This window comes from Borostomias antarcticus (assembly GCF_949987555.1).
Source record: "Borostomias antarcticus genome assembly, chromosome: 8".
In the NCBI taxonomy this organism is placed as follows: Eukaryota; Metazoa; Chordata; class Actinopteri; order Stomiiformes; family Stomiidae; genus Borostomias; species Borostomias antarcticus.
The window spans coordinates 3,330,089-3,356,762 of NC_140241.1; the positions used below are offsets into that span (position 1 = coordinate 3,330,089).

Below are 26,674 nucleotides of genomic sequence, written 5' to 3' on the forward strand. Positions count from 1 at the left end.
AACGGGAGGTCATCGGCACCCTGGACAGCGCCCTCTACTGTACACTCTGGTCATCACCTGCCTGGAGCCCGGAGTAGCTCCAGATCGGAGAGAAGGAAGGCAGAGAAAAAGTGCTGGTGGTCAGGAGAGAGCCAGGTGAGTCCCAGGTAGCGAGAGGTCAACATGCTGACGCTAGTCGTAGCTATCTGACCCATACTAACCCTTTGTCTCTCTGTGCTGCGGAAGTAATCCCCCAGCTGGACCGAGGGGAACCGCTGGGGTGGATCCTGAAAGATGAGAGGAACCCTGTCTGTTTTTCCCCCTGTCAAGGACGACCCCTGACCCCTGACCCCTGCTCGGAGCAGGACATTCCTGTTTTTCCCCTATTTTGAACCTTCAGTTGTTCCATTAAAACGCCCGCACGTGCATTGAACCGCTCTGGGATGCCATCTCCCATCCCTTAATAATAATAATAATAATAATAATAACTTTATTTTATATAGCGCATTTCATGGGACCCAAGGTCGCTTTACAAACATATCAGGAAAAACAATCGACAAAGAACGCACAGACAACAAATCAAACAGTAAAAGGGACAATACACAATAAACTAATGTGATGCAATAGACTGGGTGCGTGTAGAGTGGAATCAAAAATTGAAGGCAAAAATTAAACAGGTGAGTTTTGAGGGTGGATTTGAAAGTGTCCAGAGAGGTGACCTTACGGACATCGGCAGGGAGAAAGTTCCAGAGTGTGGGGGCACAAGTGTGTGACATTTCCATACAGCGTCTCAGGTAGCCACATTTCATACATAGGAATTTCTTTCTGAAGGAAGAGCCACTCAGACCTTCATGACTACAGAGGTCAGGGCGATGGGTTTGTAGTCGTTTAGGCCTGTGATCTCCGCCTTATTGGGAACCGGGATGATGGTGGAGGTCTTGAAGCAGGCTGGTACATGGCATGACTCCAGTGAGGCATTGAAGATGTCAGTGTCAGCGCAGTACTTCAAGATGGAGGGTGAGACAGAGTCAGCTCACAACCACGACCCCATCAGCACCATGGACAGCGGGGACAGGTGATCAACGGGGTTTACCGGCCCTTCCTCGTTGCCAGAGCAACCATACTCCCCAGCTGCAACCAATTGCCTAATCAAGGCAGGCCGACGAGAAGTCCGGCAGCAGCCACACCACCCAACAAAAGGCCTGGCTGGGGAAACTTTCAATAGTCTATGGACTCTGTAAGTATGCGAGAACGGAGCGTTTTGCTTGACCTATTTTTGTTTTGAGAATTACTAATGTTCTATTTCCTCTCGCTTTCAGGAGCCGAATCCTCACCCCTGACCTTGTCCCACTTACTTAGTCCCAGGACAGCAGACACGGAACCAGGCTGACCCGAAGTCAAAATTTAAAATTTACATTATATTTTGTGTTCTTTTTTTTGAATAAATTCACTAAGGCAAGTACGAGCTACATATCTGGACTGTGTTTTTGCTGTGCTCCAACCAAACCTCTGTGCCTGGAGTTTTACAACGTGCAGGTAGAATTAGAGTGCCAGACAATGTACTGTGACTTGAGATTATCTTTATCCACAACTCTTTATCTTTCCTCTGAACCAAGCAGTCACTTCAAAAGCAAGGGGAGCGACACATAAAGCACAAAGCACGACTTGATCCTCCCTCACATCTGAGGACAGCCCAGGCACTGTCCCTTACTCACCGCTGACAGCCTGGCTGTGTCACCCGGTGTTGCTAGACCGCCTCCACCCCTAAAGACCCACCGCTAATCTATTAGCCGCGGGCATCAAAGGTCAAAGGTCATTATAGGTATCGTCCCCATCCTTCCTCTGTCTCCCTGCTGCTCACTTCTCAATCTCTTCCTCCTGTCCTCTCTCTTCCTTTCCTTTATAGCTTTGCTTCATCTCCTCCTGTCCTTTCTTACTGCTCTCCTCCTCTCCTCTTCTCTCCTCTCTTCCTCTGCTCTCCTGTCCTCTCCTCAGTTCACGGAACCAGCAAGGCAAGGTCAGTTGAGAGAGTGGTAGAGGGGGGAAGTAGAACAGATTACATACACAAAGGCTTCTCCTCCTCGTTCCTCTGCGCAAGACTTCCAGGGCTGCCACCTCCGGCAACCTCCATCCTCCCACCTCTCCCCACTCTCCTCCCCCCAACCCCCCTCTTCAAATCGCAGTCCCCGGCTCCATCTTTAGAAGTTCTCTTAATCAAAGTGTAGCACTGTGGCCAATCAAAGGCCTCTAAATAACTCCGGCTCCCAACACAGACCACGGGAGGATTAAAAAATCCACTAGCCAGAGCTAGGTTCTTCGATCCAGGCCTTCAACGTCTAATGAGAACTCCCCAAAGCCCGCGATCACAGAGGAGCCCTGGCCCTACTGTTGAACGGAGCCGAATGCCTCTTTAAATCCTTAGGAGATCCTATCAGGGGCCAGATGAAAATAGATATTGGTCTCTGTGTGTAGTAAGATTACAGGAAGGGTAGAGGATTAGCAGAAAAGGCGGAGAGGATGGTACTGGGGGCTTCCGATTGTCTCATTTACACTGTATTGGGGGACTGACAGATAAGTGTTAAGAGAACAGGGGGCTACTTAAAGGTGATGTTTTGGGTATATGAGAATTAGAGCCTGCACAGATTTATTTACTTAGATCTTAAAGGGATTATGTCCTGTTTGCTTAGACTCTAGTGATGTGCCTTCTTTGTCTAGTTAGTGTTTGATGACACAATTAGACCATGGTAGACTGCTGAATCCGATTCTGGATTTTGGCAGTTTCTTTGAGGTCGGATTCAGCTCAGTCAAAGAGTGTGAATCCTGTCTGCTTCCCTGTATCAGAAGTAATTTGATGGTCTAAGGGCATATTATTCAGTCCATTGCTGCTTGCTATAGCTGTCCAGTTGAGAAAATAGTACAGGAGTAGCTGTATTGCAAAATCCCCAATCATGTACAGGCGTACAGCTCGATAAAGGGTATTGTGTGAGACTTTGAGGTGTTTAAATTAATTTGTAATATTCTGACTACAACAGACAGCTCCCAACGAGCAATGAAATAATACAATAACACAGATATAGCTGCAAGCGATCCTTGGGGATCCATCATTAAGAGAGTTCTAAGAAGATAAGTATTCTGGGTAGTCAGTGCCAAGCAGTTACTGTAGCAGATTAAGATATACAGTATAGACAACTGTAAAATGTGCTTGTAGGCTACATTCCATTATTGTTACTGTCCTGAAATCATCCCTTCTAACATTTAAAAAAAAAAGTAACAATAATTGCTAATTTCGACATGTTATCATTCCAATGTGTTCCTATTTTAATGCTTTGGCACATGTTCTTAGCACATACAGTATTTCTCTTCACTTGTTTTGCCAGCTAAGTCTAGACAAAAAGCAAACAGCTTTCATATCAACCTGGCTCAGCAAACTGGAGCAACAAAAATTACAAAAGTGACAATTTCAGTCAATCATTTCTTTCTCCCTACATACATGGGAGGGTATTTATTGCCTTGGTTCAGTCTAGTAACTACTGTAGACTGCAACACACATCTGACTAGTGGCATGCCTGTCATGTCGCAGTCTTCTAACTTTAACATGATCATGTCTGCCGTGGCAGGTCATTAAAATAAATTAGAGGGGGAAGCATTGGTCTAGCATCGCACTTCCCCCTAATGGCAAATGAGAAATCTGCAAACCAATACTACGCATTGACTGAACCTGATGGCTGAAAATAACTCGCTAAAATCAACAATTAGGGAGGATATTTTTTCCTCTGGCCAAAGGAAATATTCCTCCTTAATAATGCAGACACGGGGCTGATTACCAGAGCCTGGTTTCGTCAGGATAATGTGCAGCTTCACGTCTCCGTGTCACGTTGAACTCTGTCCCCGGCCTCTGAAGTGCTGCAGACAGGTTCCTGTGGAGGACACACAGACATACTGCAGTAGTGCTCTTCCAAAGGCACCACATCTGGGAAAAGTGTGTTGACTAAATAAAAAACGACTCTCACACACACACACACACACACACACACACACACACTGTACAAGCAGTAACAGAATAAGACCACACTGTTTAAAAAATGTGGATTTAATTCTCGCTATAGATGTGAAGCATGTTACAGAAGTGATGAAGCATAACGTTACAGAAGGCTTCATTATCAGTAGTGTAAGATTCTTTCAACCCTTCATGGATACAACCCTCCAAACCCCTGAACCTACAATAACCAACAGTAGTCCTACAGAAAGAGTCTCCATGCTATCTCCTCTCTGAAGCTGGTAGAAACTCTTCCCCTATCTGACATAGCTTAGCGCACGTGCAAATCTTTTAAAACCACACCCTGAGGACATTCCACACTCCCAGCATCCCTTTCTCTCTCTCTCTCTCTCTCTCTCTCTCCTCTCTCTCCCTCGCCATAACTGACCCTAGATATCTGACTCGCTCTCCTTTCATCCCCATTCCCATGGCAACTCATTTAACTTGCCCGAGAGTAGACACAGCGGTTCAGTTGAGTCTTTAGATATCGTTCGTTACATTAGCCTGGGCTCTCTGTCCACTCCAGCTCACCTTTGTTCAGCTTCATATTCTCTGTCTTCAAATTCATGGACTGCTCTATAAAGCGTAACCATATTTGTTTTTTTCCCCCCACTATTGTTACCCATGCCTATCGCTGCATGCAAATTGCATCATTGAATGTCAAGTGTGTTGTTTTCAAGGGCGAAAGACACACAACTAAACAAAGGCCTGTCTTCCCATGTCTAAAATGTATTTGACTGCGTGATCATGACCATATGCAAATAAATAAACCCGTCTGGCTTTTTTGCAATAATTGAATTGTTGACGCCTGTTGAAACATTCAACATGGCGAGAGAGACAACGTGATACCGAGACCTTTTTTTTTTTTTTTTTATCTTCAAAAGCCAGTGTGTGGATATAACTGGCAGGAGAGCCAGTGTGTGGGTATAATTATCAGACGAGTCGGTGTGTGGATATTTCACTCACACAGAAATAACTCCAGTGCATGAATTTCACTAGTAGGGAAATGATGTTAATGTGTGGATATCACTCGTAGGGAAATGGCTCATTGCCCTCTGACCATGATTTTATGGTCTTTAAGCTTATTATCTAATTGCTTGCCAGAGCTTCTTTCCCGGAGTGAGGCGGGCATAATGAGTGCGTCCTCCTCCACCTCTCCTCCTCCTCTCCTCCTCCTCCTCCTCCACCAGTTGCATAGTTAATTATTTGTTCTGTCTGTTGTAGAACCCGGGTCCTCCTACAGTAGCATGTTAATGGCATTACAAGGGGGGTTGAAATGAAGTGATTACCTTTGAGTAAGTATTAATCTCTCGGGCTGTACAGCCACAGGGACAGTTGACGTTCGGGGGTCGGGGGGGGGGTCTTGGGGGGGGAGGGGGGAGGGGGGCAGGGGGGGGGAGTAGACAGTGATTAACATGAACAGCCACCATCGCCAACCGGCTCGCGCCATCAGGAAGACAACAAAACAGATTTCCGCATGGTGGAAAATACTTGACAGTCAGGGACAGAAGGGAGGGGTGAGGTGACGGGTGTGGGGGGGGGTTGAGGGGAGGGGGGAACGGGAAGGGGGGGGTGGGGGGGGTTTGTGGCGGACGCTCCTGAGCACTTTTTTTTTTTTTTTTTTTCAGATAATGACTGCCATTTCTTTCTCCCCAGTCTCTGATGACAGGCTGAACTAACCGGTAATGGCATGCCACCACTGCAGCGCGCCCCACTTATGTTCTTTTTCTTGACAAGGCTCAGGGGAGGGCCTCATTTTTTTGACATTTGACCATGCAAATTCGGTCCTGCTACATTATTCCACATTTACATCCCCCCTCCAGAAGTGTCTGCTTTAAAAATGCGCTACAAACGGCCAAGAGCTCCGCTGATAAAGGGTGGGGAGGAAATAATAAAGCGTTAAATATGAATGTAAAAGGTGATCTAAATGAAGAACTCCAGGACCCCTGTCCTCCCCTCTCTCTCGGCTCCAGCTTTTCAGAGCAAACGAGCCGCTCAAACGGAAACCTGGTTAATGTCGAAAAGGAGAAAGTAAATATGAGGTGTGTAGGTTCTCCCGCCAAATAATTCATCACGCCACAAATTTCATTTTTGTGTTTTTGGTCGTTCAATCTCTGCTTCTCACAAACGCTTGTACTGTACTTGGACATTGCGGCGCTTTCAATCGTGAAGCACTCTGGATTTGCAAGATTTATCACCAAACGCCTGGAACAAGGAACATGGTAATGGGACTAGGTTTGCAGGGGACCTGAAACAGGTACCATCATAATGGGACTAGCTTAGCAGGGGAGCTAGCTTAGCTTAGCAGCGTTCCTCCAAGTCAGGTGAGATCAGGAGCAGCATAGTGCTGTGAAGGCCCCATCGAGGCTCCATACAGTAGCTACAGTAACACACTAGCCACTCCCTTGCTTCCCTCGCCACAATCCCGGGCCAACATCAGATTTACCTCCTCTCTATAACAATAAGCCCAAACTCTTTCTATGTTGTGTTTATTTATTCATCTGGTGAGTTAGCTGTAGCACCACGGGCCTACAGGCCTGTAGCAGGCGGCTAATTTATTAATGAGGCAGCATCTCCTGCGTGGTTGTAGAGTGCAGCTGTCTGGCTGGGCCCTGGACAGGGAACGAGGGAGATGGGAGCCGGTCTGGGGGGTAATTTGATGGTTCTCGGAGGGGTCAGCACACCTGCTGAGGGTACAAGCAGTCTGGGATCGCTAATGTTCCCCGAGCTGACAGGAGCCCCCCCCGCTCACAAGCCTTATCCCACAGAGATTGCCCTTGTAACGGCTAATAATGTGCCACGGTCCGTTTTTTTTATTTTTTTATTTAAATAGGAGAGACTTTGATAGGCCCGGAACCAGGGGCCGGGCTCAACCCCTCCAACGCTACCTGTCTATCTGCTTAAACACATTATTATGTTGGCAGGGGGGCTCCCACCCTCTCCTGAAGGCGGCTTTTCAGCGTGTCAGGGGCGGGGGGGGGGCGTGGGGGGGTGGTGGGGGGGACTAGGCCGCAGCCTGCTGGCTGACAGGTAAATAAATCTCATTAGGGATGATGGTGTAAAATAACACCCTCAATGAACTGACAGCAGGGTCTGTTACACACACAGCTTCACTCTGAAACAACTGTCAAGCATTTTGGCAGACAGCAAACTGACGCATCCATACAAGACGACGAGCACAACATGGGAGAGATGTACAGCAGCGGTATGTATCTGCCACTAATTGTTAGCCTACCATCGGCACCGTGAGATGCATTCCTTTGAATAGGAAGTTCTTTCCGTACAACTGTTAGGGTCATTCCTACTGTACGAGCAAAAGATGTGCGGTAATCAAATTTTATGAGCTTTCAATTCCAATATTTCAGCTTGCTTCATTCTTTATTTCTTCATTCTTTGTAACTTTACTTCCTGTCTAAAGTGTCTGGATACGGAAGCAAATGTTACCTGGTACAGTATCTACAAGTACGGTTCAAATTTTAAGCAGACAAAGGTACACTGTACATCACAATTTAAAATGAGCTATGACAGTTTTTGCCATTCAACCATGTGACCTGTTTTTGTGGCTCGCCATTGGCTGATCTGAAAGCTGCACATCATGAAAAATCAAGTGGTTGAAATGCATGTTTGAAATGACAGGAGCTTATGGACAGTCACAAAAGATGACTTTAAATGATATGGATGTGGAACGTGTAAAGCCAGGTCTCACTAATATTCTAAAATATTAATGTAACTTACATCAATGCATGAGTGGGAGCTATATTAATACATTATTCAATTATTCATATACATAAATAAAAGTTACCTATTAGGCTAAAACCACTCTACGGGTGATGTATTATGAAGTCGAATGAGGCAGAGAGCTCTTCGTCTGTCTGCACCTGGACATTGAGTTCAGACTTACGCAACCAACAGCATGAACGAGAGAAAAGTGTTCATTTTGTACTGGGGAAACTCTGCTGTCAAACTTGTCTCATGAATTTTTCTGAAGCATACATCCAGGACCACTTTACCTGGGGAACATGCCATGAGAGTACGCTGAGGAGATTGCTCATCTTGATAATACTTAGTACCTTAAGGCAATTATATAACTACATAGTAATAGCAGTATCAATAACACCATAGCTTGAGTATTATTTTCAGAGGCAATCTCTGTATGCCAGTAGTGTACCGTCGCAATAACAGTTTTAAAAAATATATTTGAAAATATTGACCTGCAATATTAGGACTTCCCTGTACAGTATATTGACTACAGTAAATAATCACTGTCTCTGTTCAAATATGATATACTAAACTATATTTGTTGGTCTTACACAAAGAATGGAAACCTATTTTGCAAACAACTTTGCAAACAACTGAATCAGGGCTATTTATGAGCGAGTTGTAGTTGTAGATTTAGGATTTAGCTGTTGTTAAGTATCCTGTAAATCATACAGACAGCTTCGACTGAAGAATTAAGCACTAATTAAGTTTTAGTTTCTGCAGTCAATATTATAATTGAATTAACAAGCACACGCCAACAATCTAATCTGAATGTTATTATGGTAATGACCTGTCTCTGATCCTACTGAGATTCTGTATCAAAATATGTAATTATGGTTGACAAAATTAATGATAGGCCTAATTAAAATGATGATACAAATGGAATATGGTTAACACACTTTTCACTGATTGAAGTTACTGTACAATTGGTGGATACTCCAGTTAGAAGTGCATAATTTCCAAAATAAAACAATACTTTGTTCCTAGTCAGGCGATGTACTTCATTCATAGTTTAAAGTATGGTGCCTACAAGACACTCCAACTAAAATATAATATTATATATAATATGAGTCAAAGTTGAAGGTTAAATGACCTCACTGATGGCGATGCTTTGCATTGTTTCTCTATTCACAAAGAATTGTTCCCATTTGCTACTTAGTACTGTATTGAGAATGCATGAGGCCGCGTGTTGACTAATCAAGCGCTTTCCTCCTAATAGAGTTCTCTTCTCCCATCAATCGCTGTAGAAATGTGTCAACCACCAGAGGAACAACGTTCTCCTGGTCTGTGAAGATCAAAGCTTTGTGGGGCCCAGTTCTAGTGGCTCCAGTTCTAGTCTCTCCAGACCTCCCTCCCCAAGCTGCATGTAGAACAGACAGTCTGACATCACAGGAATCCACAGCTACTGTCTTTTCAAACACACTTCCTAATGTATTCCGGCTGATTTGGTCTTTAATAAATGAGAGATCAAATTAAACAAATTATTATACTATGAGAGGAGATGAAAACACTGCGCAAATCTTAGATCAATAATAATATACTGTATCTAGAGGTGCAATCAAGGGCAATGTGTACTGTCCACTATGTTATGAAAATACATACGGAAATCTGAAGAAGCTAAAACTGATGTCCGTTTTCTCTGGAAAGTCTGAAATTGATGTCCTTTTTCTCCTTAATTTACACAACTAGTCTAGTGCCATTAAATTGAGTGGAGGCAATTTAAGTCATTTAGTTATGAGAAAGAGAGAGAGAGAGAGAGAGAGAGAGAGAGAGAGAGAGAGTGAGAGAGAGAGAGAGAGAGAGAGAGAGAGAGAGAGAGAGAGAGATAGTGTTATTGAATAAAGAGTCAGTGTTGAAGACAGCTGATGAGCTGAGAGAATACTGACCCAGAGGAGAATGTGATAGTCCTATTCCTCACATAATGAAGTCTTCAGCCATGAGGGGAGAGTGTGTGTGTGTGTGTGTGTGTGTGTGTGTGTGTGTGTGTGTGTGTGTGTGTGTGTGTGTGTGTGTGTGTGCGTGTGCGAGTGCGTGTGTGTGTGTGCGTGTGTGTGATTAATCACCAACAGAGTGGGGTTGGTAGTGGGGATGAGGCTTGGGGTGTGTGTGGGAGGGGGGGGTCACACAATATCCCTGTATTTCAATGAGAATACAAAATTGTGTAATTAATTATGAACACATCTGAAAAGAAGAGGAGATTTAAATACAGAGTCGATCCACATGCAGAAAGTGCGGTCTTTTTGTCTCAGTCTCTACCACGGTCTCCACAGGAGACAGGGGTGAGTATGGGCCTGCTACGCCCTCCTGTGGCCACTGTGGTGAACCACCTCGTCCCACCTTCCTCTCCTGCTGGTTAGTAGAAGTCCCTGCTATCATTACAGTAGCCATACTGTACCATGGGGGTTGTGTGAAAGAGTTTTATGACTTATTAAATCTTCAATCCAACCAGGTGATATTGTACATACTGTGAGGTACAGTATATACATATGTATCAAAGGAAATCTCTACAACTTAAGACTACTATCATGATATACATGTGCTATTAGTAGCGGGTTTGTTTTGCATTAAGGGATTAACTTGTACTCAATATACCGCTGAATATATAATTCATCTCACCACAAAGACTAATTGTTAGTCTTGGTAAAAGCAATTCCTCAGAGTGTGGTTGGAAAAACACAATTAGCCGAGGAAAAGGGTGTCCATTTACGCTTAATTGCAGTGTGCTGTAATACCAAAATAGCAGTCCTGATCATTACTATTTGCTCCACACACCACAATTACAGTTGTCTTATATTCTTAAAATGGAAGATACATATTTATCTCCCTCGGCAGTTATCTTCCCCAAGCTCTTTAGTGTTAACTAAACAGTCGGATCAGTATATTTACTGGGTTTGGAGAACAGCCGGGGCCAGTATATTTACTGAGTTTGGAGAACAGCCGGGCCCAGTATATTCACTGGGTTTGCCGAACAGTCGGGCCAGTATATTCACTGGGTTTGCCGAACAGTCGGGCCAGTATATTTGCTGGTTTTTGAGACCAGTCGGGCCAGTATATTTGCTGGGTTTTGAGACCAGTCGGGCCCAGTATATTTACTGGTTGAGTAAGGATAACAGCCATGACCTTTTCACTTCAGATGTGCGGCGGCCAGGTCATTAATATGTGCGCCTAGGGCAGACCTAAACTGCTGATAAATAATGTCTGAATCATTTATGGGGCGCTGCTCGCCACGGCTCCCTCACACAATATGTGGGATGACATGTGCCTGTCTCTCCCACCACCAGCCCTGCCCTTGGAGATTCTCTCAATGCTAAATGTATGTGCATATTTTTTCATCGCAAGTTTATATTAGAATTTCAGACCCCTCCCTGCACACCCCCCCCCCCTGTCTCTCTCTACCACCCCTCCCCCCTCCCTGTCCCCACACAACCAACATGAAAGAGCAGGCGGCAGAGTTATCCTTGGTGGCCTGCTGTAGCCATGGTAATGAGCACTCTTAAGTGCTTTGTGTAGCTTTTCACCCCCCCCCCCTCCCCCCAACGCCCTCCATCTATCCATACTCCTTCCATCTCTTTCATTTTCATGTTTTTGAGGGGGCTGTCCCTTTATTTATTCATCAAGCGGTAACAACCATATCTCTTATTATTGACTGAGACAGATGTGTGATGAATTAGACCCCCGTCCTTGTTGTGTGGAATGCAGAGAGACAGTCGGGGACTGGCTTGCGTTCTCGTCTGGCTTAAGTGATATTAAGTCATATTAGTGCTGAGAGAATAAGAATAATATCTCTCTCTCTCTCTCTCTCTCTCTCTCTCTCTCTCTCTCTCTCTCTCTCTCTCTGGAAGGGTGGAGGCCACTAGAGTGTGTCTTCCTCCTCTCCATTTTAACTTGGGGTGGCGAGAAGCGAGCAGCATCTCTCGTCGCTCCCCGCGACCCCTCCCCCTTTCCGATGATGATGGATATTGACCTGTGTCTACTGGAGCAGGAGGACATTGATTGTGGAACTCTAGTGAGTTTGACTCCAGTTCCCAGAGGGCACTGGGCTGGTGTCAGATGGGCCTTCTCTACCACTGGGGGCCCTTCTCTCTGCCACACCCCTGTCAAACACTATGTAACACAGACTCCTGCTGTAATGTTGAGACAGGCCTGGATAATACCCACAAATAATACAGAGTTACGTCATCCAGGTTAAGCAGGTGAAACATATCCAGACCTCTTAGTATTCAATTGTGGGGGGGTTCTTATCTGAATTATGTTATACACTCCTATACAAGCTATATTTTAAGCAATGAAACATAATGTGTTTTTAGATTTAACGACAAAAGATCAAATAAACTGAATGTAAGCCCAGATAGCAAGCGGATGTGTAATAATTCTGGGCCATATATGGGCCGGGAACTAAGCCACAAGGGCCAGATCTGGCCTGTATATGGCCCAGATCCGCTTGCTATCTGGGAGGGAAACAGTTCTCAGGTCGTCTACTGCTGGGATCGGCGGAGCCCACAGATGTTCCCCTGGATAGAGGAGCAAGAGAGGAGAGGAGGAGACGGCAGAGGGTGGGATTCAAACACAGGGCACGGAGTTTACAGGTACCTGAACACTATATCAGGTGTGTAGGCTGGCATGTGCTGTTGAAAAAGGAAGAGTCGTGGTGTAGTGTTCTTCAGAATCTCACTTATGGTCCAACGCCAATGATTGTGCATCTCCACTAGAGGGCGTGATTGGGCTAGTATTCTGCCTGAGCATATCGAACACAGATGGTATGGTTCTTTATTTACATACACACCACACAACCCATTGTCTGCATAGGGAATTCCAATCACTACAAATGGTTTGTCCACGAGGAAGCCATTTTGAGATTGTGTACGGTTAGTTGATTGGTTTGAATGTGAGCTTTGGAAATAATGGAAAAGAATCTCCTTCAGGCAAAACAACCCCCCGCTGTCAAATATCTGAAAGAATGACTTCTGTTGCTCTAAGCCACTACTTCACACTGTTTCAGCAGATAATTGATTACAACCTTTGTGAGCAGACAGGTCATGTGTGTCATGTGTGTTATCTTTGGCAAGGCACTCACAGGACTAGGGAGAGCGGGAACTTCTGTGAAACTGTCACATCCAGTTGGCACTGTCCTGATCAGAGTTGGCACCACCGTGCATGTCCCACTCAGTTACACACACATATGCACGCACACACGCACACACACACACACACGCAGGCACACACACACACGCACATACACACACACACGCACACACACACACGCACACGCGCACACACACACACACACATACACACACACACACACACACAGGCATCAGAGGGATGTTTTCACTATAGGGAGCTCACCCATGAGAATAACAACTCTTGAGAAGACCTCTCCTTACAAAGCTTGTACCCTGTTTTTGTTATCGTAGTTAATTAAAAGAAATTAGCTCTCTGATTTCCTAGCCCTGAATAGGAGGTGACGTTTCATAAACACTTCTAAGAATTTCCATGCATTTCTCTGAAAAAACCTTTTTGTTTAGAGCGAACATTGGGCAAAACCCAACATTTTGGGCTTGTGCTGAAGACCAACAGCTCCAATACTAGGGACTGTTGCGTTGTCACTCGGTAGCTCGTTAGCGTTGTATGTTGCTGGCCGGCAGCTCTCTGTTGGCACCAAGAAGGCAATAGTCCCTCTGTTGTAAATAAACTCAGGTGTGGTGGTAGCATCGGTATGTGCTACCAGATGCTAAATACTGGTTATCTACAGCTAACATTACAATGATTGCTATAATGTTAGCTGTTTTGCTGCTAATGCAAGTTTGAGTTAGCCTCTGTTTATGCCGTAGAAACAGAATTTGAACCAACAGCAGCAAAATAGCTAACGTTACAGGAATCATCAGTGTAATGTTAGCTACTTTAGCCACCGACAGCTACCGTTAATGTTATCGAAGCTGCTGCTAGTTGTGAGCTAACTGGCTTCCACCATCTTATTGCACTGGATTAGCATTGGAAGCATTGGAAAGGATGTGTCCAGGTGACAGGAACTATCTTAATTTAGCACACTAGATTTCATGTCATTTCAGTTAACAGCTATTTCGATGGCATGGCTAGCTGGCTCCGTCCTACCAACCAGCCCTAAAGAGAAACACGCCGGCATCAGCCCATAAACCAGGCTTGACCTGGTCCAGTTTCTCAAACAGTGTTCATCTTTTCATTGGTGACCGTTGTGGATGTTTTACTGGATGAGGGAGAGAAAAAGGGGGGCAGAGAGAGACAGAGAGAGAAAGAGAGAGAGAGAGAGAGAGAGACTGAGAAAGTGTGAGACCAAGAGAGAGAGAGAGATGGACTATACAGTAAGAGGGAGAGAGGGATCACCTCTTCTTCATCATCAGTGGTATTAGAGAGACAGGGTCATGTGGAGGTCACTGGTTCTTCAGGTAACCTCTGTCCAATCACAAGATCAAGCTCGTTCCTCCAGTGGAGACTCAGTTCCATATCAACACCAGAGAGAACAGCGTTGCACAGCGTAGCGTAGCATGGCATCTTCAGAGCAGAGGAAAAATAGGGTAGAATAGAAGATAAAAATAGAAAAATAGAAAAGAATAAGAGGTGTGAGTTTCCTTAAAGATTTGCAGCGCTAAGATCATCTAAGGTCATCAAACAATAGAATGTGTGTTCAATGTTTAATGTATGTCCTGTGTGTAACTTTGTTTTTATGCTGCTATCCACCCCTGTCTTGGCCAGGTCTTGTTTGTAAAAGAGGTCCATACCTCAACGTGACTTCCTGGTTGAATAAAGGTTATATATAATGTACAAAGTTTCTGGGAACTTTATTCAAGATACTTACTTTTAGCCACATATAATACATGTACATGCATGGAATTTTGCTAACATACACTATAAATAAACTGTTTGGCCATTTCATTTTCAAAATAAATATAGCGCTATTGCATAGAACAGAGCAGTTTATGAAAAAAACTTATTTCATATTTGCTCAGTCATGCCTATATGGAGTGTACATTTCGTATAAAGTTGCATGTGCTTCCAGTCCCAAGTGGTGCTTTGCCACAATAGGCTCAAACTCTCATGTGTCAAGTCTTCTACAGCATATCGTTTGTCTGCATGTTGAGAATAGATCCCGGTTTGGCCTGCTGCCATTCATCCAGGCGCTTTCTAATATGATACATGCTGCATTTAGTCTGAAGACACAGTCCCAATGCTCTGTATCACTTTGGAAAATGGTGTACTGTATCTCTCTTCTCACGACGCCAATTACATTATTGGTGTGAGTCCACAGGTGTGCATGTGTGTGTGTGTGTGTGTGTGTGTGTGTGTGTGTGTGTTTAAAGACAAGCAGGAACCAGCTGTTGAGAGAGAGCAGGGGGGTGGATGGAAGACATCCACCAAAGGATTTTCACCTCAGGACCCAGGAGTGTATCTGACAGGGGGATTTCCCCCGACTCAAATGGTTTCCTGCATTTCTCCGTTTACCTCCGGGAATAACACGACCGGGCAGGCAGCAATATCCTTCCAGTTCCCATCCTATCAGGTTTTATTGTCAGGCAGGGACATATTCTATGAATTTGGGTATATAATACGGAGAGAAAATTATTGTACTGTACCATCACAAAGAAAGCCTCAAGTGTTTGTATTCATTTTACAATGTATTTCAATCAATCAATCAATCAATCAATCAATCATATAATTTAATCTTAAAGCTGCGATCAATTGTCCCAACCCTTCCAACAAAATAGCTACAGTACATTTACTTCCTCTTGTGGACATTTCCCAGATAGCAAGCCATATATGGGCCGGAACTAAGCCACAAGGGCCAGATCTGGCCTGTATATGGCCCAGATCCGCTTGCTATCTGGGCTGGAACAACAACCCATCAGCTCATATAAAACGGACTCAATCAGCGTAGCGGAGGCGTTTCCTGTGAGTCCGACCTGGCGTCCTTCCCAAGAAAGACGAACAACAGTCATTATCTAATTAGAGTGAGCGTTTCTCTGCCCTCGGCCAGATTCACACCTCGCTCTCCGCTGGCTCTCTTCTCCTACCGGAGATCTCAGAGGGCATGAACGGTTTGGAGTGCGACCCTTGTCTGTTTTAGCCGGACGGCGGGCAGCACTTCACTGGATTCTGAGGGAAAACAAAAGGTGAGGGGCCAGAGAGTCAGGCTCCCGTTTGCCGGGGGCCCCGAGATAGAATCTCCTAATTAGGTTCATTTAAATGAGCCAGCTCTGACTGCTCATTCCAGCCTTTTGATCACACATCACCTTTATTATGTACAGTATTTTAATTAGACTAACCAAAATGTCTGAGGTGACTCTTGAGTTAGTTAAGCCCAGTATAATGAAGCCAGTGGATCAGTCTAAACTCTCATGACCAGCTGGTCAGGACAGCTCTGCATGACAGCCATGTTGGTTTTCTGTAGGATAAGGAGGCCTAACCCCCATTGGGAATAACCTGACAGGCATGGCTACCAAGTGTAACCTGGACAGAAAGGTTTCTGGGTAATTCAGTCAGTTTTCTGTTGTTCTTATTGGTTAAAATAAGAGAGTTAACTTCATTGGCCTCTCACACGTAAAGTCCTGACACAGTCCTCCCGACACACATTTCAGACAGGCAATCAGAGCACTCGGGCTAATGACTGTTTTCAACCCAGAGCTTAATGACCTGTGACATCTTGAGCGAGTGATTCATGCGAGTGGAGAGTGTTGCTCTGGGTGGAGAGTGTGGCTCTGGGTGCTGAGTGTTGTTCTGGGTGGAGAGTGTTGTTCTGGGTGAGGAGTGTTGCTCTGGGTAGAGAGTGTTGCTCTGGGTGGAGTGTTGCTCTGGGTAGAGAGTGTTGCTCTGGGTTTAGAGTGTTGCTCTGGGTTTAGAGAGTTGCTCTGGGTGGAGAGTGTTGTTCTGGGTGGAGAGTGTTGTTCTAGGTGGAGAGTGTTGCTCTGGGTGGGGAGTGTTGTTCTGGGTGGGGAGTGTTGTTCTAGGTGGAGAGTGATGCTCTGGGTGGAGTGTTGCTCTGGGTGGAGTGTGTTGCTCTGGGTGGTGAGTGTTGCTCTGGGTGGGGAGAGTTGTTCTAGGTGGAGAGTGTTGCTCTGGGTGGTGAGTGTTGCTCTGGGTGGGGAGTGTTGCTCTGGGTGGAGAGTGTTGCTCTGGGTGGAGAGTGTTGTTCTGGGTGGGGAGTGTTGCTCTGGGTGGGGAGTGTTGCTCTGGGTTTAGAGTGTTGCTCTGGGTGGAGAGTGTTGCTCTGGGTGGGGAGTGTTGCTCTGGGTGGAGAGTGTTGCTCTGGGTGGGGAGTGTTGCTCTGGGTGGAGAGTGTTGTTCTGGGTGGAGTGTTGCTCTGGGTGGAGTGATGCTCTGGGTGGAGAGTGATGCTCTGGGTGGAGTGTGTTTTCTGGGTGGAGAGTGTTGCTCTGGGTGGAGAGTGTTTCTCTGGGTGGAGAGTGTTGCTCTGGGTGGTGAGTGTTGCTCTGGGTGGGGAGTGTTGCTCTGGGTGGAGAGTGTTGTTCTAGGTGGAGAGTGTTGCTCTGGGTGGAGAGTGTTGCTCTGGGTGGTGAGTGTTGCTCTGGGTGGAGAGTGTTGCTCTGGGTGGAGAGTGTTGCTCTGGGTGGAGAGTGTTGCTCTGGGTGGGGAGTGTTGCTCTGGGTGGAGAGTGTTTCTCTGGGTGGGGAGTGTTGCTCTGGGTGGTGAGTGTTGCTCTGGGTGGGGAGTGTTGCTCTGGGTAGAGAGTGTTGCTCTGGGTGGAGAGTGTTGTTCTGGGTGGTGAGTGTTGCTCTGGGTGGTGAGTGTGGCTCTGGGTAGAGAGTGTTGCTCTGGGTGGAGTGTTGCTCTGGGTAGAGAGTGTTGCTCTGGGTGGGGAGTGTTGTTCTGGGTGGTGAGTGTTGCTCTGGGTGGAGAGTGTTGCTCTGGGTGGTGTGTTGCTCTGGGTGGAGTGTGTTGCTCTGGGTGGAGAGTGATGCTCTGGGTGGAGAGTGATGCTCTGGGTGGAGAGTGTTGCTCTGGGTGGTGAGTGTGGCTCTGGGTGGTGAGTGTGGCTCTGGGTAGAGAGTGTTGCTCTGGGTGGGGAGTGTTGTTCTGGGTGGTGAGTGTTGCTCTGGGTGGAGAGTGTTGCTCTGGGTGGAGAGTGTTGCTCTGGGTGGAGAGTGTTGCTCTGGGTGGGGAGTGTTGCTCTGGGTAGAGAGTGTTGTTCTGGGTAGAGAGTGTTGCTCTGGGTGGAGTGTTGCTCTGGGTGGAGAGTGTTGCTCTGGGTGGAGTGTGTTGCTCTGGGTGGAGAGTGATGCTCTGGGTGGAGAGTGATGCTCTGGGTGGAGAGTGTTGCTCTGGGTGGAGAGTGTTGCTCTGGGTGGAGAGTGTTGCTCTGGGTGGAGAGTGTTGTTCTGGGTGGAGAGTTGTTATGGGTGGTGAGTGTTGCTCTGGGTGGAGAGTGTTGCTCTGGGTGGAGAGTGATGCTCTGGGTGGAGAGTGTTGTTCTGGGTAGAGTGTGTTGCTCTGGGTGGAGAGTGTTGCTCTGGGTAGTGAGTGTTGCTCTGGGTGGTGAGTGTTGCTCTGGGTGGAGAGTGTTGCTCTGGGTGGTGAGTGTTGCTCTGGGTGGAGAGTGTTGTTCTGGGTGGTGAGTGTTGTTCTGGGTGGGGAGTGTTGTTCTGGGTGGAGAGTGTTGCTCTGGGTGGAGAGTGTTGTTCTGGGTGGAGAGTGTTGCTCTGGGTGGAGAGTGTTGCTCTGGGTGGAGTGTTGCTCTGGGTGGAGTGTTGCTCTGGGTGGAGTGTTGCTCTGGGTGGTGAGTGTTTCTCTGGGTGGAGTGTTGCTCTGGGTGGAGTGTTGCTCTGGGTGGTGAGTGTTGCTCTGGGTGGAGAGTGTTGCTCTGGGTGGAGAGTGTTGCTCTGGGTGGAGAGTGTTGCTCTGGGTGGAGTGTGGCTCTGGGTGGAGAGTGTTGCTCTGGGTGGAGAGTGTTGCTCTGGGTGGAGAGTGTGGCTCTGGGTGGAGAGTGTTGCTCTGGGTGGAGAGTGTTGCTCTGGGTGGAGAGTGTTGCTCTGGGTGGTGAGTGTTGCTCTGGGTGGTGAGTGTTGCTCTGGGTGGAGTGTTGCTCTGGGTGGAGAGTGTGGCTCTGGGTGGTGAGTGTTGCTCTGGGTTGAGAGTGTTGCTCTGGGTGGAGTGTTGCTCTGGGTGGAGAGTGTTGTTCTGGGTGGAGAGTGTTCCTCTGGGTGGAGAGTGTTGTTCTGGGTGGAGAGTGTTGCTCTGGGTGGAGAGTGTTGCTCTGGGTGGAGAGTGTTGCTCTGGGTGGAGAGTGATGCTCTGGGTGGAGAGTGATGCTCTGGGTTTAGAGTGTTGTTCTGGGTGGAGAGTGTTGCTCTGGGTGGAGTGTTGCTCTGGGTGGAGAGTGTTGCTCTGGGTGGAGTGTGTTCCTCTGGGTGGAGAGTGTTGTTCTGGGTGGAGAGTGTTGCTCTGGGTGGAGAGTGTTGCTCTGGGTGGAGAGTGTTGCTCTGGGTGGAGAGTGATGCTCTGGGTGGAGAGTGATGCTCTGGGTTTAGAGTGTTGTTCTGGGTGGAGAGTGTTGCTCTGGGTGGAGTGTTGCTCTGGGTGGAGAGTGTTGCTCTGGGTTGAGAGTGTTGCTCTGGGTGGAGTGTTGCTCTGGGTGGAGTGTTGCTCTGGGTGGAGTGTTGCTCTGGGTTTAGAGTGTTGCTCTGGGTGGAGTGTTGCTCTGGGTGGAGAGTGTTGCTCTGGGTGGAGAGTGTTGCTCTGGGTGGGGAGTGTTGCTCTGGGTGGGGAGTGTTGCTCTGGGTTTAGAGTGTTGCTCTGGGTGGAGAGTGTTGCTCTGGGTGGAGAGTGTTGCTCTGGGTGGGGAGTGTTGCTCTGGGTTTAGAGTGTTGCTCTGGGTGGAGTGTTGCTCTGGGTGGAGTGTGTTGCTCTGGGTGGAGAGTGTTGCTCTGGGTGGAGTGTTGCTCTGGGTTTAGAGTGTTGCTCTGGGTGGAGTGTTGCTCTGGGTGGAGTGTGTTGCTCTGGGTGGAGAGTGTTGCTCTGGGTGGTGAGTGTTGCTCTGGGTGGAGAGTGTTGCTCTGGGTGGTGAGTGTTGCTCTGGGTGGAGAGTGTTGCTCTGGGTTTAGAGTGTTGCTCTGGGTGGAGTGTTGCTCTGGGTGGAGAGTGTTTTCTGGGTGGAGAGTGTTGCTCTGGGTGGAGAGTGTGGCTCTGGGTGGTGAGTGATGCTCTGGGTGGTGAGTGTTGCTCTGGGTGGAGAGTGTTGCTCTGGGTGGTGAGTGTTGCTCTGGGTGGGGAGTGTTGCTCTGGGTGGAGTTTGCTCTGGGTGGTGAGTGTTGCTCTGGGTGGAGAGTGTTGCTCTGGGTGGTGAGTGTTGCTCTGGGTTGAGAGTGTTGCTCTGGGTGGAGAGTGTTGCTCTGGGTGGAGAGTGTTGCTCTGGGTGGAGTGTGTTGCTCTGGGTGGTGAGTGTTGCTCTGGGTGGAGAGTGTTGCTCTGGGTTTAGAGTGTTGCTCTGGGTGGAGTGTTGCTCTGGGTGGGGAGTGTTGCTCTGGGTGGAGTGTTGCTCTGGGTGGAGTGTGTTGCTCTGGGTGGAGAGTGTTGCTCTGGGTGGAGAGTGTTGCTCTGGGTGGAGAGTGTTGCTCTGGGTGGAGTGTGTTGCTCTGGGTGGAGTGTGTTGCTCTGGGTGGAGAGTGTTGCTCTGGGTGGAGAGTGTTGCTCTGGGTGGAGTGTTGCTCTGGGTGGAGTGTGTTGCTCTGGGTGGAGAGTGTTGCTCTGGGTGGAGTGTTGCTCTGGGTGGAGAGACACGCACACATACACACACACACTCATATGCACGCACACACACTTTTATTCTCTCTCCCGTATACACATCAACATCAACATGCACACTCACACACACATTCTCTCTCTCTCTCTCTCTCTCTCTCTCTCTCTCTCTCCCTCACACACACACACAAACACACCCCTCACTCTCACGGTACCCGTCTTAAGCACGGCCGGTCACAGCGGAGCCTGTGCCCCCCCCCCCCCCCCCCCCCCCCCTGCTGACAATGCCAGCCTTTGTGCCAGAGATGAAGTCAGGGGGTATTTAGCAGACCTGGCACCGGGGGCCCCAGAGGGGAGGCGCCTGCAGGGCCCAGGGGACACGGAGCCGGGCCGAGGACCCAGGACGAGGAGCCTGAAGCGCCACCATCTCCGTCCTGTCCGGCCCCCATCAGGCACAGCCACGGACACCCTCGGGGTCCTATTATCCGGTCCTCTGGAGTAAACAGCATGTTGTCCTACGTTATGTTTTAGGATGTACAGTAGGTACAGTACCCACTGACAGGGGCGACACTAGGAATTCTGGGACACCAGGAAAAAGATATCCCAACTCCTTAGCCCCCTTTACAGTAATAATATGTATTGATCAGTGGCTGAGGCCCTTAGAATCGTCACTCCCCCTTTACTCTTTAACCTTATCGACGCGCCAGCCGGCTGAGTGGTCAGGTTATCTTGGGTCATCGTCTAGCTTTCTCTTTTAACGGTGAGGCCTCAGAATTTAGCGCTAGGCCAAGATGATGTTGGGTCTGTTTCCAGGGGCAACAGCATAACCCCATCCCCCCCCTCCCCCCTGCAATAGAGCCTTACTGTATTTCTGTCTCCCAGGGAAACATTTCCACCCATCCCAGACGGAACCTCCGCGCAACCCTAGTCGCCACAGCTGCTGCCCAGCGAGAGTCCGTATCATATTGTGAGGGATTAGGGCCGCGCTCCAACAGTTGTCCTCCCGGCCAGACCGGAGAGACGGGATGAGCAGCGAACCTCCCGTACCCCCAGAGTCCCTCTGCTGAACAAACGTTTAGACAGACAGCCTGTTCCCTCGGCCCCCAACCCTACCCTAGCCCCCCCCCCCCCCCCCCCCCCCGCTCGAAACTTCGCTCTTTCTGCTGACTCGCTACACCGAAGATGTGCTGTGTTGAATTACTTGTCCTGGATTGAAAACATCTATGAGTTTCTGAGAATTTAGGAAAGAAGCAATGGGACTTTGTCTTCGTTTTGCACATTTTATTGCTGGGTAAATTGCTTTTGGGGGTGGGGGGGGGTAGGGAAATGTTGACAAGTGAGACTCAGTGACTATGGTGTTCGATGTTAGCAATTATCAGGTGCGGGTCTACCTCGCCTAAGACAGGTGTTAACTCTCTGAGCCGAAGCAGCGGCCTTTGCCAACGGAGGCAGTGCCCATGGAGTCAGCAAAAAACACCATCTCTGTTACACCTACAGCAATCTACGGTTTGCAAGGTAATCAACCACCTCTAGTACACCTGGTCTTCAGTTTGTGTGTCACAGTGTGCGCTGGAGGATACCGTGACCTCATTTACTCCACTCAGCACATTCTGATTCGGTAATTAACACTCTGTGTGAGTGGAAGGAGCTCTGAGCCCAATTGGAAAGTCTGAAGGAGATATCAGTAACTATAACCTTTAAGGAGTCAGGGCATTACACTAATTCATGTGTCTGGGGAGGAAAAATGTCTTTTCATTCCTGAGACACTGAGAACAGCTTATTATCGCTGCCTATTGTCACCAGGCAGTCTTTCAACCCCCTCCAATCACAACTGCATCTATGTTTCAGAAGGGGAGAATTTCATCATCGGCAAATTTGTCATGGAAGCTAACACAGGGTGGAATTGTTATCAGGGATTTTTTTCTGCCATGTTAAAGGTCTCATTTTTCTCTCCTCCTCTCCTCGCTGAATCTGCAGGCTCTTTTGTCCGGGCTCTTCGAAGGGGGCTCCTAATGCCAAAAGACTAATGGTCTGCCATTTGAGATAATGGGGGTTTAGTTGCCTCAGCTATTTAGACAGTGTGACAGTGACTTGGGGACTGCCCACACAAGAATGTGAGCCGTTCACACGAGCAGGCTGGTGGGAGTTACCACCAAGATCTCCTCAGTGTGCCAGACTGAAAGTGTGTGTGTGTGTGTGTGTGTGTGTGTGTGTGTGTGCGTATGTGTGTGTGTGCGTGCGTGCGTGCGTGCGTGCGTGAGTATGTGTGTGTGTGTGTGCGTTCGTGCGTTGGTGTGTGTGTGTGTGTGTGTGTGCGTGTGTGTTTGTGTGTGTGCGTGCGTGCGTGAGTATGTGTGTGTGTGTGCGTTCGTGCGTTGGTGTGTGTGTGTGTGTGTGTGTGTGTGTGTGCGTGTGTGTTTGTGTGTGTGCGTGCGTGCGTGAGTATGTGTGTGTGTGTGCGTTCGTGCGTTGGTGTGTGTGTGTGTGTGTGTGTGTGTGTGTGTGTGTGTGTGTGTGTGCGTATGCATACGTGCTGCACAGTAGTGACAGACAGGTCAGTAGACTCATCACCTCAAACCTTTCCGTTTGTACTGTAGTACCATCATAATCAATTTGTTCCTCTGGAGATGAAAGAGGTCATGGGGTCAGATCCCAGCGCCCTGTCCTCCTCAGCTCAGCTGACCATGAGTATGAACCCCTGTCCGCTGGGCTGGCTAGGTTAATACACTGGGATGGGACAGAACAGGTACACTGACCCTTTGGTGCTATGGATCTTGAAGACTAACAACTCTTTTCTCTCTGTCGTCTTTGTATTCCAGAGCATCTTTCCATGCAATTATTTTACTTTAGGATATTAGTATACTTCAGTGTCACAATCCACATTATACTGTATCCTACTATGTATTGATCTTAGGATGGGTTACTTTCTTGTGATACTGTAAGAGTAAATGTCTAAATGATTTGACCATTACTGAATAAACCAATGTTCAACATCAGAAAGTGCTTAAAGGACAGGTTCGTAATTTAGCATTATAAGCCAGGTTATTAGGTTATTTATGATCATATATTTCTCCACCCTGGGGCCACGCCTGTGGAACCAGCTCCCAGGAAACATCCAGGCCTCAGAATCCATCACTGTATTTAAATCTAGTCTAAAAACGCACCTGTTCTGTGCCGCCTTCTACTAGATTATTATTATTGTTGTTATTATTATTATTATTATTATTATTGTTATTATTATTTGATTTATTTTATTTTCATATTTAATATTTGTCATTAATCCTAGTTTTAATTTTGTTAAATTATTTTAGCCAGTTATTGCCCTTTATGTTTTTATGTTTTTTTATTATTTTCTTTTATTTTTTTTATTTTTTTACTGCACTCTGTGAAGCACCTTGAGATTTAAAGTTATTATTTATTATTTATATACAACGGCCGATATCAACGTTCCATCAAACGGTGCACTCTCGAGATACAGTACAGCCCGTCGCTGCTAACACACTCAATGGATCCATAGGTGCATAGACAAAATCCCTCAGAAACACCATGAACGCTCGTTTTCAAAAGACAGGAAACTCGAGTGGTCACTGTTGTCCGTTGATGTGCTGGCAAAATAATCACCACAAAGTATGCTTCCGATAAGCCGAAGCCTCTTCTTCTTCGATCGGAAGCATACTTTGTGGCGATTTTGTCCGAACATCACTGGTCACCAGTGACCATTCATAATCGTTGATAATTGTTGCTCTTGTATTCCAAGAATCTGAGTCTAATGGACTCTCGTGGGTAGCGGGTGGATTGTGCTTTGCCCAAATTCTGTTTTCATAGAAAAGGGGTCACATGTTGTCTTTCATGTCTGACAGCATAACAGAAAACAAGGTCACGGTGCTGCTGCGGCCCTCGTGGGGCTTATGAAGACGGTGTGATGTCAGCTAATTACCCACCAACCCAGACAGAGGGGAGGAATGTTGTTTGAATGAGGGCAGACACATGTAAACTCCTCCACCCGACAGGGTCAGGGGTCACGCTGCATTCCGACAGATGGCCTTTCTAAACTTGATAATTGTGGCAGAAGGAATTCAGGAAGAGCCAGTGATATCACTTTATTCAGCTGTGTGCATGTTATGTATGATGAATCAAGTGTTTTCAAGGATTCTGTTTTTGCATCTGAAGAGGCGTTTGGTCTCCCGAGCATGTAAAATAAAACTGACACCAAACTGATTAATCTCAGGGCTGTACATCTCTGAAACAAACACAAGAATGCACGGTTACTCAATGGCTCTACGACATAAACACTGTTTAGAGGAAACGTCTTTTCAAAACCGCATAAAGTAAACAGTGGCTTGTGTTGACATCGTTTGTGAAACACCCGAAAATGAGAAATCAAATCACCAGCATCAAGACACAGCCTGCGGTGAAGACTCTCCAGTGCTTGAGAAACATTTCAGGGTTCATCAACACCGAGGTAGACAATGACAACAGCTGCCAACAAACACACATCGCACGACCCTTGAACCTTAAACAAAAACAAAGCTTAGCTCCCGTCAGGGGCTGGGCCCAGTTCGGTCTCTGATGGGCACATATATTGACAGGAGAGGTGATTTGTGATGCCGAGTGACTGGGTGTTGGTCGTTGATGATTGAGGGTGCGGTTGGTTTGTTTGTTTTGCCTGTCTCCTCCTGTCACACGAGAAGTTAAGGTACGCTACCCGTACTCAAAGTGGACAAGGTTCAGCGAAACAAAGAGCCCAAAGCTTGGGGGGGGGGGGGCGGGGGGTCGACTCCTCTCTGCTACTTGTTAGCTTAACCACCAGACCTGTTAGCTCAAGCCGTTGGGAGGGTTGTTCATGATGGTCAGTGTATGAGCACGGCAGTGGGCCCAGATAGCAAGCAGATGTGTAATGATTCTGGGCCATATATGGGCCGGAACTAAGCCACAAGGGCCAGATCTGGCCTGTATATGGCCCAGATCCGCTTGCTATCTGGGGGTTCTTATCTTCTGTTCCTTATGTTCTGATGTTCTTTTCTGTTCTATTCTGTTCTATTCTATTCTATTCTATTCTCAAAATAATTGTATGAACACACATGGAGGCATGGTCTACTAAGTTTCTACTAAATTCATTGTGGATGTCTTAAAACATGAGGTTGACTGAGCTTGACACTGTAGGATGACATTCAACCACAAGACTATTCCATCCTTGTACATCAACATCAGTAGCACCCATGATGTCCAGAGATTAAAGAATGGTCCTCTCTTTGCTTCTGAGGCTAAGGGAATATCAGTACCAGTCAGGTGTTAGACAGTGTCCTAACAGCACCTGCCATGCCACAATAGTCATTGGGCAGGACCAGTCTAAATCCTGGAGTGTTTTTTCAACCAATTATCTCTCTTGTTCAAAAAAAGAAGGATAAGAAGCTACTGTTACTGTAGGATACAATACAACAGCAGATATTGGCAGATTGACTCCGCCCCTTTCTTTAGCTAATTGATTAATTAGTCATTAAAAAGAGGAGCAAGGAACTCTTGATATAATCAAGATGCTTTTATCATTATGCTACGTCCAGTGTGTCGACACCTGTACCCCCATAACTTTCCCCCATGACACAACGTCACCTCAACATGGCAGACTTGTGTAGGACCGTTCATATATACGGTACTGATATATGGGTGTGTATCGTGGGAGAGATTAGGGCAGACGGGCCATAAAACTTCAAACGAGGGCCGGAATGAACCATGAGAGTCACGGTGCGGGGGGGGGGGGGTTAAGCTGGGCTTCTGATCTGGGGACAGGCGTGGCACAGTCCGATCTCTGGCTTCTCACTGGCGGGATCACAGAGACGGGATTGAAATCTGTGATTTTGATTGGTCTTATGATCACTGGCACATACTGTATCCAATGAGAACGAGAGAAAGAAAGAAAGAAAGAAAGAAAGAAAGAAAGAAAGAAAGAAAGAAAGAAAGAAAGAAAGAAAGAAAGAAAGAAAGAAAGAAAGAAAGAAAGAAAGAAAGAAAAACTTTTTAGAGAGTAAAAAATAAAAAATGAGGCACCAGACAGAGGTCCTGTCATGTGCTGAGTGTCCATCATACTGAAGAACATACATGTGCTGTCTGTCCATCATACTGAAGAACATACATGTGCTGAGTGTCCCGTCATACTGAAGAACATACATGTGCTGA

The 26,674-nt window shown here is 47.1% G+C and overlaps 1 protein-coding gene across 1 annotated transcript in view; it reads left to right on the plus strand.

Annotated features, from left to right (window-relative positions):
- Window positions 1-962: 962 nt before the first annotated feature.
- The window catches only part of adamts16 (ADAM metallopeptidase with thrombospondin type 1 motif, 16), a gene marked incomplete at both ends in the record, with an annotated part of 79,049 nt that continues 53,337 nt past the window's right edge, over window positions 963-26,674 (plus strand). The window contains 2 exons of the mRNA XM_084442016.1: window positions 963-1,054; window positions 1,975-1,996. Coding sequence (XP_084298142.1) covers window positions 963-1,054; window positions 1,975-1,996 — 114 coding nt within the window. The remainder of the gene's footprint in view (window positions 1,055-1,974; window positions 1,997-26,674) is intronic.